Genomic DNA, 14,337 nt, shown 5'->3' with positions numbered 1-14,337 from the left:
TCCTCATATCATAAAAGACTGTTGCAAGTAACTCTTTGGACACACTTCACCTTACCAAAAGGAACAAAATACAGAGTTAAAAAAACCACAGCAAATTATGGATCCTGTAACACATTTCCAATTAGGGTTGTATTTTTATAAATTATTTAAGTGGGAATGAAAAGAACATTAAAAATACAGGAAATTGTTTGTTTTGGGATTCATATCAGCGAATATTTACCACTATACCTATAGTTTCTTCAAATACCTTTAATAACTAATTCCTTCTATTATCAAAACTACTTTGAATTATTTAATTGTAATTACTTTTGCCCCTTAAAATCTTCTTTAGGTTCTGCCAATTGATGGAGGAAGCTTCTATTAAAAACTCCAATGGGATGAGAAGAATTTTAATTACGGCTTAATCAGCAGCACAGCCACCAAGCATATAAATTATCATGCGCATCGTGCTAAAAATATCCAGTTTCCTTTATCCCCACAACTTGATACTGACAGCACTTATGTGATAATGTTGTACCTGCCAGTCTTTAAACTTCTTTGTTTTACTGGCAAATTTCAGCATGAGCCTCTGCTAAGGCCATTAACAGATTGGTGCTTTGTGTACTTATCCAAACATGTAAATATGGTCTACACAATAAAACGGCTCCAAATAAAAACTGGTGAAAATTATCTGACATTCCATTGGTGTTTCCCTTGTGCATATTCATGGTTGTTTTTAATTTTTATTTTTTATATTTCAGACATAGTTCTTTCCTGTTTGGTGTTCCACATGCCTAATTCCGTTACGTAACATAAATCTTCAAAAAATTAATTCTTGAATGTGAATGAAAAAGTATCATTCAGAACAATTGCTTCAAGCAATTGAAATTCATTTTTAAAGTTGATTTGTGTATATATATACAATTCATTTTTTTCAAAACCCCCAAAGTTCTTGATATGTATATTCACATAATATTCCTCCTTATTTAAATAGTAAGAGTTTTGTAGGTTGAAAGCCAAGGAATCTTCAGTAATCTTTTACTGCAATCCATCAAAAAAATAGAGTTTGTTTCTCTTATCTGGCTATACCCTGGTTGTTGAATGTGAATGGGGGTGGGGGTGGGGGTGGGGCAGCGTATTGTTCTGTCCTCCAGTAAATGTATTGAATGTGTGTAAGGGCTGAATCCCTGGTATAGTGTTGGGAATCATTGTAATGGTGTTGGGTGTCATTAAGGGAACATCATCAGGTGACCTCCTCATAGCTAGTGTGTAATCTGGGGGACAGGCGGTCCGAAGAACCACCTCATGTGGATGGATGGACTCACATTCATGATCCAAATCAGTGTGCTTCATTTGGAGGGACATGATCTCCTCTTCTTGTGCATGGGTAAGATCATTGGTGGTAGTACGCTGAGGGCTGCATCTCCTATGAACATCATGTCTCCTCTTATCCTTTTTGTAGTACAGGGCTGCAAATGCCAAGATGTTCAGAAATAGCAGTGATGCCCCAACTGCTATAGTGACGCTCAGCTCTGTTGAGTAGTCCCTTTGATCCACTGAAAATGGACTTGGTTGTTGTTTGGGATCATCCTGCTTGGCGGTGGGAAAGGCAGATGTGACAGGTACAGAATTTTTTCTCGTAGGTCTGAAAGTGATGTCAGTTGATGGCACTTTAGTTGTTGTAGAGGTATACTGAGAAATGTCATTGAGATTATGCAGATGAGGTACCAGCTCCAACCAGAGGTTCACTTTATTGGCTCTGTAATGTTCTTTAACTCTTGGTTTTAATCCAATATGGAGATAAAGTTGATCTTTCTGGGAATATCTGGTCCATGCTACTTCTTCAAAACGGTTGGGTTTGGTATGGATAAATTTTGTGTCTTGAGGGACTGGTTGATTTGGATCACTAGGAAACAAAAAAAGCAATTATGAGAACAAAATTATTTAATTCTTTTTCTTAATAGAAATAGTACTAGCTTAACATCTAATTGAAGAGGTAATTCAGCCAGGCTTTAAGTTCTTTTTTTTTTTTTTTTTCTTCTGTTTTTTTATCCTCACCCAAGGACATTTTTTTTCACTTATCTTCAGACAGAGTGGGAGGGGGACAGAAGGAGAAATATCAGGGTGAGAGAGACACATTGAGTGGTTGCCACCCACACGACCCCAACCAAGGCTGGGGAAACACGGCAACCGAGGTATGTGCCCTTAGTGGGAACCGAACCCGAGACTCTCTGGTCTGCAGGCTGATGCTCTAACTGCTGAGCCAAACCGGCCAGGGCTAAGTCATGTTTTAACAACAACTTAGGTCAATTTAGAAATATAAATTCAATGGCTATCAGATTGTTAGATAATAGTATAATGCAAGCAAGCCTCACATTCTTTTACAGATGGGCTGCTCTCTCCCCAGAGATTTTAAATTTTATATACATACTTATTGCCTCATAGGCAAACTATCAGAGATAGTGTGGTGCTGTGGAAAAGACAGGGTTTGAAATCAGCCGGTGAGGATTTGAGTCCCAGTACTGCTACACACTAGACATATGAATATCTAGTAGCCTCATGCCCCATCTCTGTAAAATGGAATTAATAGTACTTGATATGCTCTCCTAACAACTTGGTTGGGAGAATCAAAGTGCATACAGTATTGTAAATTGGAAAGCACTGTTAAGTAATATGTGTCACGACTGAATAACAATAATAATGTCTTGTGTAATTAAAACACCAAAATAAATTTAATTATTGAGTAGTGCAATAGAAGTATAACCCTCTTAATAAACTTCTAAAAGGTAAGAACTAATAAAGCAATAATTTCTGAAACACCACAGTATAGAATTTTTTAAAAAGAAAAATTATATTGCTGGTATTAATATATTAAATCATCTGGGCACAAAATGTATATTATTTTTAAATACTTAAAGGGATATTTTTATGAAATTATAGAACACTTGACTTCTTACATACCCAGTTTTAGCAAAATTTGTCCAGTATGTCATTACAACTGCACTCAGCATCACATCATTTTTGGAGAAATTGCAAGGAAATAATTCTGTAGGTCCAATCATGGGGATTCCTAGTACATAGGGCACCTCATCTCCGTGGGCTGCATCAGCCCATGCTGGAACCTGATCTGTTTGGCAATGATGATAAAAGGCATAGAAATATGTAGGTGAACCAAAGTTTGAATGAAGATCTGCTGTAGCAACAGCTGGTGCCACCCACTGATGGTCCGTAAACAAGGCCAATAATGTCTTTCTTCTGGTTTCGGGGTTATGACGGTCAGCCCAGTCAGTATACATGAATTTAATGGTCTCTCTCAGAACGTCTTTGCCTTCTGGATATCCGTATAAATTATCAACAAAATTGGAAACAGCAAAGTCAAAATCACTAGCTGATATACCATCATCACTATCTACTATATTTTCAACAAATTTTAATCCCTCTCCTTGGTTAACTCCTAACATTATATCATAGTTGAGAAACTCTCCTTGCTCCATCAATATCTGAGGGTCATCTGGTATTACATCACCATCAATCACAGGTCCAAAGGCTATGTGGTATCTTGCTGGTTGAATATCTTGGTCAACAAGTTCTTTGTAAGGCTTCTTCTGTAGGCATTCCACTAATTCTACTGTATCTGAAACATTGCAACCAACTTTTGTGGCCAACATTCTAGCATATTTTGCAGGTTGGAAACTAACAGCCCAGCTGGAAAGGGCTGTTCCACTTTGAGCTATGGCTCGTTGGAAAAGTCCTATGGGAAAAACAACAAAGAATTTCAGATGACCTTGAGTAATGTTGCGGTAAGACAATAACATTAGATATTTTAGATGTGTATATAAAAACCCAGATACAACTCAAGAACAGGAAGATAAAGACATTTTGATTAAGAGAAAGTACATAAAGGCATCCCCAGGGTATAATGAATCAGAGAGGTGGACTAAGTCTTCTGCTCTGAGATACAACCACTTTAAGGATCAAGAGGTATGAATTGGGCATGTCTTAAAGAGGCAGTAAGCAAGGAGAGGAGAACATGTAAATACTAGGGATAAAGAGCATCCCCGATATGTCAGTCCTTATCATGTAAACCCCTATGTTATTATCAAAGCCAACCAGATGGGACTAACTCTCCTTTATCTCTTTATCAGACTCTCTAATGTCTTTTAAGGCTATTTCTTCCAATTTGGCTACATACATCTTCCTTCAAAATGGCACTGTATGTTTGTTTTAATCAGATTTTACTTGAAAAAGAATTGTTGAGAGCTTACACAACTACTGTGGCTGCAGATCTGCTAATACCCTGGGGATGGCCCTGAGGCACACAAAACAGAATATCACTTTAGACATACTCTTTCCAGCTCTTCATGTCAGACATAGTATGCTGAATATTCATCTTTCAGACATAACATTTGAAGTGTTTTCACTAGGTTAAAGAAAAAACCATCAGCAGAAGGATTTTGTTGGGTGGGACTTAACTTTTTCAGTGTTGAATGTGCACTGCTACATTTTATCATAAAGGATGAAAAGTACATGGTCCACTGCTTTTCACTTAATTGCATTTAAAAATTACAAATCACAGTCCCACATGCAGTTTGATTAGAACTGCATGCCATTCAAATTGACAAATGCACTTTATCTACCCATTAAGATATTTTCAAATAAAATCCTTGTTTTAAAAATAAAATTTATCTGTTTTCTTTTAAAAATTACATTTGCAAATTATAAATGCAGCTTCGTAGTTTGATTATTTAAACACATGCTCAATTATCCATATGTGTTAATGAAATGAGAACAATTTTCACAAAGGTGCTAAAACAGTGTCTGAATTAGAAGCAAAATTTTAGATTTTTCTCCAAACATGTATATGCATTCAAAATGCAGTCTGTAATATGTTCCTAGATAATACTAAAAATATTTAAAAAATTAAACAATACTAAATTAAATTTGTTTTGGCTTCAGACATCTTAATGGACATATTTTTAGCTTGCTAGAGCAAAATATGCTAGAGGAAATACTACAAATACAGATAATTTCAAAAATTTTGTAGGCTATGTGTATGTCAACATTTGCCCAGAGAAATATTTTACTTATTAAATAATAATTTATCATTAGTGAGAGTGCTTGTTGTGTGTACGCAAGCTGTGGTTGACTCCTGGTTGATATAGGCCTGAGCATTGCTGCAGCCCTGGGGGAGTTCACAGAGTTTAAAGTCTATGTCTGCACTGGAGACAGAATTAGTGCAATGATTTCAAGACATCTCCCAAGCATCTCTTGGTCAAATCAGGTGGATTTATAGAGATAGGCATAGGACTAGACCAAATATAAGTCCACTGTGTGGACAGGCATGGACAGATTTCCTTGAAGAGGATGATGGAGTGCTGTATTTTTAACTGTTTGCATAGCCATTTGCCACTGTTTACCACATCATCGATTGATAAGCAATTCTGGCCAATGAGCTAATTAATTCATTTCTTTATATCAAATGCTAGTTTTATACTGGCTGAACTGCTTTTGGTGCCCATTTCTGCTTTACATTTACAAAGAGTTTTAGAAGACCCAGGAGGAAATAACATTTGCAATCAAATGACCCCAAGAAGTCTGAACAGATTATCTAATATTAACCCAGATAGATATTGGCTTACTGTAGTCCCTAGGCTAGAACAATATAATCTGTTCTATTATAAACAACAACAACTCAGTTTGTTATTTCTAAATAAGCCATTTCATTACAGATGAAATCTCTATGTAACTGGAAATGTTATCTGTGCCATTGTGTCATCTTAAGTCAGGACTTTCCTACCACATATGAGATATTACAGAAACTATGCCTGTAAATTAGGTCTATAATAAGATATGATTCTCCAAGTGCTTATTCTCATTTAATTATTGGCTGATTTTTTAAAATTCACATATGTATCTTTTCCACATTAATGTATCTTTTTAAAAATATGTTTTTATTAATTTTTTGGACAAAGAGGAAGGGAGAGAGAGATAGAAACGTCCATGTGAGAGACAAACATCGATTAGCCTCTTGCACGCCCGTACTGGGGATCAAGCCTGCAACCCAGGCATATGCCCTGACTGGGAATGAAACTGGGACCTCTCAGTCCATGAGATGATGCTCAATCCACTGAGCCATACTGGCTGGGCCACATTAATGTATCTTTGATACCAAAAACAAATATTCTATATTTGGTTCTTATCTCCTAAAACTCAGTCTTACAAATTAGGATGTTTCATAAACACTTCACAGTGTATACTTTCTTAATTTATATAAAAATGACAAAGTACAAAGTTTAAGATGGCCTACATTGATGTCTATTTTCTCTCTTTCTGTCTCTTATGTATGTATAATGGGGAAAAAAAACACAACTATTTGCTTTGGCAAACTTCTCCAATAAGACACTTTCTGTTCTTCTCGATATAAATTAATAATGTAAGTTGAATGAATGACTAGGCTCATGGTAAAATGGGCATCAATAAAAAACATAATGAGCTTTGGCCAGGCACGTAGGGCAGGTATCAAGGCCAGAAAACGGAGACAAGCAAAATATTTATTTCATGGGTTTAAGCCCCTCAGTGCTCCATGATGCTTTGGGGGAAAACACTTTGGGAGTTGAAAATAGAAAAAATGCACACGTTTTAATCTATTATTTTTAAATCGAAAGCTCTACTAGTGACCTCGAAGCTTTGACAATTTTGGATCATGCATGCAAAATAATCAAACTTCTTTTCTCTACTCACATAATAAGTGAATATCTCATTTCTAGACAAACTACCTTTTAACTGTTTCCTTCTTACTAGCAAAGGGTTTTAAATGTTCATTGCTATAAACAATCCTTGAATTTAAAAAAAATCCTGTCTTTGATTTTGATTACTGAATAAGCAGAGATGACAGAACGGTAAACATCCTGATTCTCCCCCAAATCACCCTTGGGAGTAAGGAAAAGTAGCTGTGATGCTAACTATGCTGAAGCGTGCTTGAAAGGGCATCTTTACCAAGCTCCACAGGAGACAAAGAGTTTGACAGAAATCTCAACATGCATACAAAAGCTGAAGAAACAAAATTTTAAACAGTTGTTGAGTTCAACCTGACACTCAGTTTGAACAGAGAAATATATACAGAGCATCACATACTACTGATGGTGGTGGCATGCAGACACCAAAATTGTCAAAATTTGCAACCTGCATAATACCTTTGGTTGAATTGCTCCAACGGTTACCTTCAGAATAATGGGATAAAGTCAGCAGATTGACACATGAACCCCCAGCGCCAGATCCGAAAACAGTGATTCTTAAAGGGTCACCACCAAAGAATCCAATGTTCTCACTAGTCCATCTTAGAGCCTGTATGAGATCAAGGAGTCCATAGTTTCCTTTCGCAGCCTGATCTCCTGTGCTCAAGAAACCTGAAAAATCCAAATAAAAAGACACCTTAGAACACCCTTTTGATTTGACATGAATCAAATAAGCATTACATTTAAATACAGCTGAAGCCTATGCTCATCGAGGTGAGTACAAGTTCTTGAGTAAAAAATTATTTCCCACCAGAATAAAAAAATTTACTTTAGGAAGAATAGTAGAGATTAAAATTTGAAAAATGACATTTATCTTCCCCAAGTTATCCAGGTAATAGGCAACAGAGGGCAAATAAAGGGAATAAAAACATTCTGAAAGACCGCAAGGGAGACATATTCTAGAGGCCAGGTTACTTGGTGGGGATATTTGGGATAGTAGCACAGGGCACATGAGAATGTGCTTTGGCATAAAACACTGTGTCAGTTCTCAGGTTGTTCATGGTCTAATATGGTTGGAATTTAAAGTGTGAGTAGCAGAGTGGCAGGGTGGGTAGTGTGTATTTTCCTAAAACGTGTGCATAAAATCATATGCAACTCTTTGCATACACATTTTTTTTTATTGAAGATGATCCATGTTTAAGAGTCACTCTGTTAGAGGTAACTTGAGACCACCTTTTGGAATACTTCAAATGCTAAACTAAGGAGATTTGCACAATTAAAAAACAGGGTAGAAAGAAGGTGAAGGATTAGCCAAAAACCTATATGCATTATCCACAGATATCGATAACACTGTGGCGGTAGCCAGGGGAAGGGGTGAGGCGAGGGTGGTGGAGGTGCAAAGGAGGAAAAAATGGGGACATCTATAATAGTGTTAACAATAAAAATAAAGTAAAAAAACAAAACCAAAAAACAACAGTGTAGAATAATTGAAGATTTTTTTAAAGTTCTGATTCATATTTCTGGAATGTTTAAAGCTCTGCTTTATAGTGAATCTGATAATGAGGAAAAACATGTTGTACAATAGAAAGAATGAGGTAGAGATGTTACAGGGGTCTGAATTGAGAGAGTGGCAAAGACAAATGAAAAAACGGGAACCAAAAAATATTATGACAGTAACAGCTGAATGACTTTCTTATGCAGTAGTAAGTCCTTGAATAACATCACTTTATGCAATGTCATTATAATAGTGAGATGCCATCGGAACTTAATTCTTGTTTATATCAATTAGCCTGGGGTTAAATCGGTTGTTATATGTCATTTTGCTTAAAGTTTCAGAACCTATGGATAACATTAAGTAAGGACTTACCAGATAATGAAGTTATATTGAGAAGAGTCAAAAGATATTAATTTTATAATATTTTAAACATATTCATTCATTTTGCTGACAAAAGCTTTTATACTATGTTTGTTATAACTTGTAAAACAAACATCTACCTTAACATATTTCTGCATTTGGTATAAATTTGGTAAAAAGTGTAGGAATTATGTTATAAAATACTCCATTTAATAGACTATTTATATATTATGTAGTATATATATATACACTAATTAATTATTTTCAGGGATAGTTTCATACCATTACTTAAATTATTCTTAACAGATAGTCATTCACTTTATCTGTCTTTTCCCAGCCTTCGACTTTAAGTTCCTAGAGTGGGTGACTAATTGATATCCTAACACACTGACACATAATTTTTGTAAGATAGAACAACAATGATTATAAAAACAAGCAACAAGCTCTTCTCCTTTTTGGGAGGTGTATGTGTGTGTATGTGGGGGCAAGGAGCGCAGAATTCTTCTGAAAAAAAAATTCAGCTTTTTAATTTACATGACTCATATAAAACCTTGAAAATTTATTTCATTTGAACCTAAGACTAACTTTAAAAATTTATAATTACTATTATGCAAAGAATTATTTTACCAGCTCATGTATCTACTATAATTGTCATTCAACTATGTGTTCATACAAAATTCATTTAATACCATTTTTTCACCTAAAATTTTATTTAAAACATCTTCAATTATTGTTCTGGATTTCTGATTAAATTTACAGAGCAAGTTTGGCTTCAATTTGATGTTTATTAGACCTAGCAACTAAGATTACTTCCAGGTGTAGAGAGAAAACTTAGCATGAAAAAATCAAACAAATTGGGTAAGGGAAAAATAAATAAAGACATTAAATACTGTGACCAAAGTACTGGCTTGGGATACTGATGTCCATAGAACTCAGACAGCTCTCTGGTAGGCAGACCTGAAGGAGTATGGAAACAGCTAAGTTAAGTTGTCTAGCAGTAGCCCTGCAGCTTATTGGTTGACCCAGTTTAGATATCTTACACACAAACTTATAGGCAATACCTTCAGAATATAAAACAAAAAAAAGTAAGATCTTCTCAGTAGGAAAATAAAAAGATCTAAACATATTGAAGGAGGAAACTGAAAGGAGGAACAACACAGACTGTTTCCATTTGAGGTGACATCTAGAATGTCAGAAATTTAAGATATCAGTGATTCTATACTGTAGTTGTATGCTTTTTTGGGGAAGGAGACAAATATAAAGAACTGTTTATGATGTTTAATTTCTGGAAGTTTTATTAGAAAAAAAAAATATACACACATATACCTACATATAAATATATATATAGTCCACACTGTGTAGTTAATGCTATACATAAAGAAGTAGAAAAAAAATCATTTGTGTCCAATACCAATGTCTGACTACAGACAATTGTAATCAAACTGATAAATAGTCTAAAATAGAGACCATACTGAGCATTAAAGAACTAGCCTTGCAGACATGACATTTTAAATGATAGTGAGACATCCTTCTAGGAACTTGGGAATATAAATCAGAAAATAACTCATTAGACATATATACCATGTTCATGGATGAAAAGAATCAACATCATTAAAATATCCATACTAACCAAAGCAATATATATATTCAATGCAGTCCCTACTAAAATACAATACATACTTCACAGAGCTAGAACAAAAGCTCCAAAAGTTTATATGAAACCAAAAATGACTCCAAATAGCCACAGCAATCTTGACAAAGAAGAACAAATTTGGATATTGGATATCAGGTTATACTACTAAGTCACTGTAATCAAAACATCCAGATACTGGCACAAGAACAGCCATATTGATCAATGGAACAGAACAGAGAACCCAGAAATCAACCCAAAACAGTATGTTCAATTAATATTTGACAAAGGAGGCAAGAGCATACAACGGAGTAAAGATAGTCTTATCAATAAATGGTGTTTAGATAATTGGACAAGTACATGCAAAAAAAAAAAAAAAAATGAAACTAGACCACCAACTTACACCATACACAAGAATAAACTCAAAATGGATAAAAGACTTAATATAAGTCATGAAACCATAAAAATCCTAGAAGAAAATGTAGGCAGCAAAATTGCAGATATCACACGAAGAAGAATTTTCACCGATACATCGCCTAGAGCAAGAGAAACAAAGAAAAAAATTAATAAATGGGACTACATCAACTGAAAAAGTTCTGCACAGCAAAAGAAACCAGCATCAAAATGAAAAGGGAACCCACTGTATGAGAGAACATCTATACCAATGATACATTGGATAAAAGGTTAATTTCCTAAATCTAAAAAGTACTCATACAACTCAACAAAAGAAAGACAAACCAGTTTAAAAAATGGGCAGAGGACCTGAATAGACACTTCTCCAAACAGAACATACAAATGGCCAAGAAACATATGAACAAAATGCTCAACATCACCAATCATCAGAGAGATGCAAATTAAAACAACTATGAGGTATCACCTCACACCTGCCAGAATGGCCGCCATCAACAAATCATCAAACAACAAGTGCTGGCGAGGGTGTGGAGAAAAGGTCTGGTGGGAATGCAGACTGGTGCAACCACTATGAAAAGCAATATTGTGTTTCTTAAAAAAATTAAAAATGGAATGGCCATTTGACCTAGTGATCCCATTTCTAGGAATATATCCTAAGAAGCCTGAAACACCAATCAGCAATAATTTATGTACCCCCTACAATTGCTAAGATCTGGAAACAGCCCAAGTGTCCATCAGCAGATGAATGGATAAAAAAGCTGTGGTACATGTACATAATTGACTACTATGCAGCTATAAGAAAGAAAGATCTCTTACTCTTTGAGATGACATGGAGGGACCTGGAGAGTATTATTCTAAGTGAAATAAGCCAATCAGAGAAAGACAAGTATCACATGATTTATTTGTGGAATATAATAAAAAAAAAAAGTAAGCTGATGAACCAAATAGATCCAGAGACATGGAAGTAGGGAACAGACTGACAAACCTCAGAGGAAGGGGTTGGATGGTTTGGAAAAGATTAACCAAAGAACTGATATGCATATATGTATAAACAATGAACGCGGACAACAGTGCCGTGAAGGCAGGGGTGATGGGAGTGGGGAGGAGGGTGTCAATGGGGAAGAAAATGATTGACATCTGTAATACTTTCAACAATAAAGATAAACTTAAAAAGAGAAAGAAAAAAATAACTCATTAAAAATTTTGTATCTTAAACAGAAAACGATTCATAACTGTGGGATTAATACCTCAAACCCTCCTAACTAAAAATGCAACTGGAAATCCTATGTGCTAACTCTGTCTTCTTAGTTGCTATGTCTAATTTGTTTTTCCTTGCATTCTGTCTTTGCTTCTGCTTTCCATTCATGTCACTAACTTATTCTAGGTCCTCCTCTTTAGACTCACGAAATCCTGCTAACTAGTCACTCAACCTCAGTTTTCCAGCAAACAAGTACTACCTTCTAGTCTGTCACCAAACTTGCTTTTGAAAAATATTCTGTTCTACTGGGGAGACATTGCTGCATCGAAATAAAACCCCCATGTAAGACATAATTGGACAGGTTTTATTTATTTTTTTTTAAGTCTAGATTGTTTAAAATGTAGTGGTTTTGAATTCTCCAAATTGGAAGATTTGGGGTCTACAGAAGGAAAAAGAACACACACAAGACTGTTTTATTACCCATCATCTCTAGCTAGTTTCCTTGCTGTTGTTTCTCTTGAGAGCTACTGTCTACATTCTTCATATGTATCCTCAGGCAGAAACGTGCTCTGAAATGAGGCTGATCTCTTAATATCATATAACATGGTGGTGTTTTCAAATATTATATTTTGGTTCATTTATTCATTTGGAGATGATCTGCTTTTTAATGGCTCGTCTTTGAGGAGATCAAACTGAGTGAGTGGCCCTGGTGTCCGGTGCCTGACAGCTGGACATGCAGGCACACAACGGGAACGGACGAAGTGACGGCGGAAGAGGCCTGGATAGAAAACACCTGCAGGTGTTTCCCCTTTGTCAGTCCCCAGATCCCCAATATTTTCTCCATTTTGGAGATAAACAGCTGAGGCTGATTTTTCTATATCATATTCAATGTTAACATTTGTGACTCCTTCCAAATGGAACCAAAATATTCATTTTAACCAATTCCATCTGAGTATAGAGAGTCATGGGAGCAAATGGCCTCAGTTTGCTTAACACTGAATTATGTACCTATTCCCACCTCAAGAAGGGTCGAAAATACTGGGGAAAAATGAACCCCAGACACAGTTTTCATCTCATCCCCTTTATTCTTCAGCCCAACTTAAGGTTTTTAATGTTCACACTTCTCTGTCTGCATGTCAAAAGTAACAATAATAATAAAATAAAATAAGCTTATCTAATGTTCCCCAAAGTAGGCTATTGTGTACTCCTTGTCTATTTCAATCTGGACAACAAACCTGATATCAAAACTGACAAAATTCCTGTGCTTTCTGAATAACTGCTCTCACAGGGAAGGGAGAAAGGGAAAAATCTCCCTTCTAAAAAGGCTATTCAAGGAAATCATGTTGTTGATTTCTAATTGTTCTGATTATGCAGGAATGTGTCTGACTATTTCAATGCAGTTTACTTCCACACAAGACATTGAGGGAGCCACAATGGCTACCATATAAGAAAAGCCTTCAGAAATGATATATTTCAGAACTATATATACTAAATAGCTTCAGGAACAACAATGACTCTAAAAATTTTATAAACTCTAACTTTCTTTTTTTATTTTTATTTTTTTATTAATTAATTTTTGTTACAGATGTTTCTCCTTTTCCCCCAACTGATTCCCCCCTTCTCCTCCCTCCCTGTCCTTTCCCCAGTTTGTTGTCCATGTCCACTGTTCAGTAAACTCTAACTTTCTATTGTGTATTTTTGTCTCATGTGATCCCATTGCAATGTGAATATCTGTGTGTGCACTTGTAATTTGTAAATTGTTTTTATAACTTGTTCATAGTCGTTATTTTCTCTGGACAGTGTGCCTGCCCCACAATGGCCATTCTACACATGTTTGCTGAATGAAGGCAGGCATCAATATATCACAATCCTGTTTCCACCTGGGAGCCAACAGTTCAACTTTCCAAATGAAAGAGGTCTATGCACGCACAGTATTTCTTGGATGGCAGCAATGGAGTGGAATTTAGAAGACAACTCTTTCTGCAGCCAGTCTGTGGGGAAATGCTCTTAGAAAGAGAGTGTGTGGCAGTAGCGTTAAAGGGAGAAAAACGAGAGGGTGCTGGGGAGGGCCTGCCTGAAAGAACAGGACGATGGACCAGCAGGCTGGCTCAGATTATTGGCCAAAGGACACGATGATCGAGAGGCATTTGAGATTCTCTCAACAGAGTTGGGAAAAGAGCACCAGACTTGCTAGGACAACGTGGGTGTCCTAGTTACTGTGTGACCAGTTAGTTAGCCCTTCTTAGTCTTTGAGACAGTATTAATATAACCTTCCTGTTTTGGCACTCAGGAGTGTTTAATATATGTTGGGTAAAAATGCTTTGGCTTTAAACAACTAAATTTGACATTTTTTCTCATTATTTTCTGCTTACTAAGAAAAAGAAACTATTCTTCTATTTTTATTGAAATAAATTTATAAATTTCAGAAGCATTAAAAGAAAAAGATTTTTAAAAATACAAAAATGTTAAATGTATAAATATAGACAATTAAGTTAAATTTAGTACAAAGGTTTCTTTTTTGTGCGTTTTT

General features: G+C 35.6%; 1 protein-coding gene across 7 annotated transcripts in view; it reads right to left on the bottom strand.

The window, feature by feature from the left end:
* Nucleotides 1-1,062: 1,062 nt before the first annotated feature.
* NLGN1 (neuroligin 1) overlaps nt 1,063-14,337 on the bottom strand; it is a 713,990-nt gene continuing 700,715 nt past the window's right edge. For 4 of the 7 annotated variants that reach the window (XM_036243017.1, XM_036243020.1, XM_036243019.1 and 1 more), the window contains 3 exons: nt 7,173-7,385; nt 2,941-3,730; nt 1,063-1,885 (listed from right to left, as the gene is read on the bottom strand). In XM_036243017.1, the coding sequence (XP_036098910.1) occupies nt 1,063-1,885; nt 2,941-3,730; nt 7,173-7,385 (1,826 nt within the window). The remainder of the gene's footprint in view (nt 1,886-2,940; nt 3,731-7,172; nt 7,386-14,337) is intronic. The other 3 variants (XM_036243018.1, XM_036243022.1, XM_036243024.1) reach the window with 1 other exon arrangement.

Source organism: Molossus molossus, unplaced genomic scaffold, assembly GCF_014108415.1.
Source record: "Molossus molossus isolate mMolMol1 unplaced genomic scaffold, mMolMol1.p scaffold_m16_p_5, whole genome shotgun sequence".
NCBI classification, from domain to species: Eukaryota; Metazoa; Chordata; class Mammalia; order Chiroptera; family Molossidae; genus Molossus; species Molossus molossus.
This window is presented reverse-complemented; position numbering and strand designations above follow the sequence as displayed.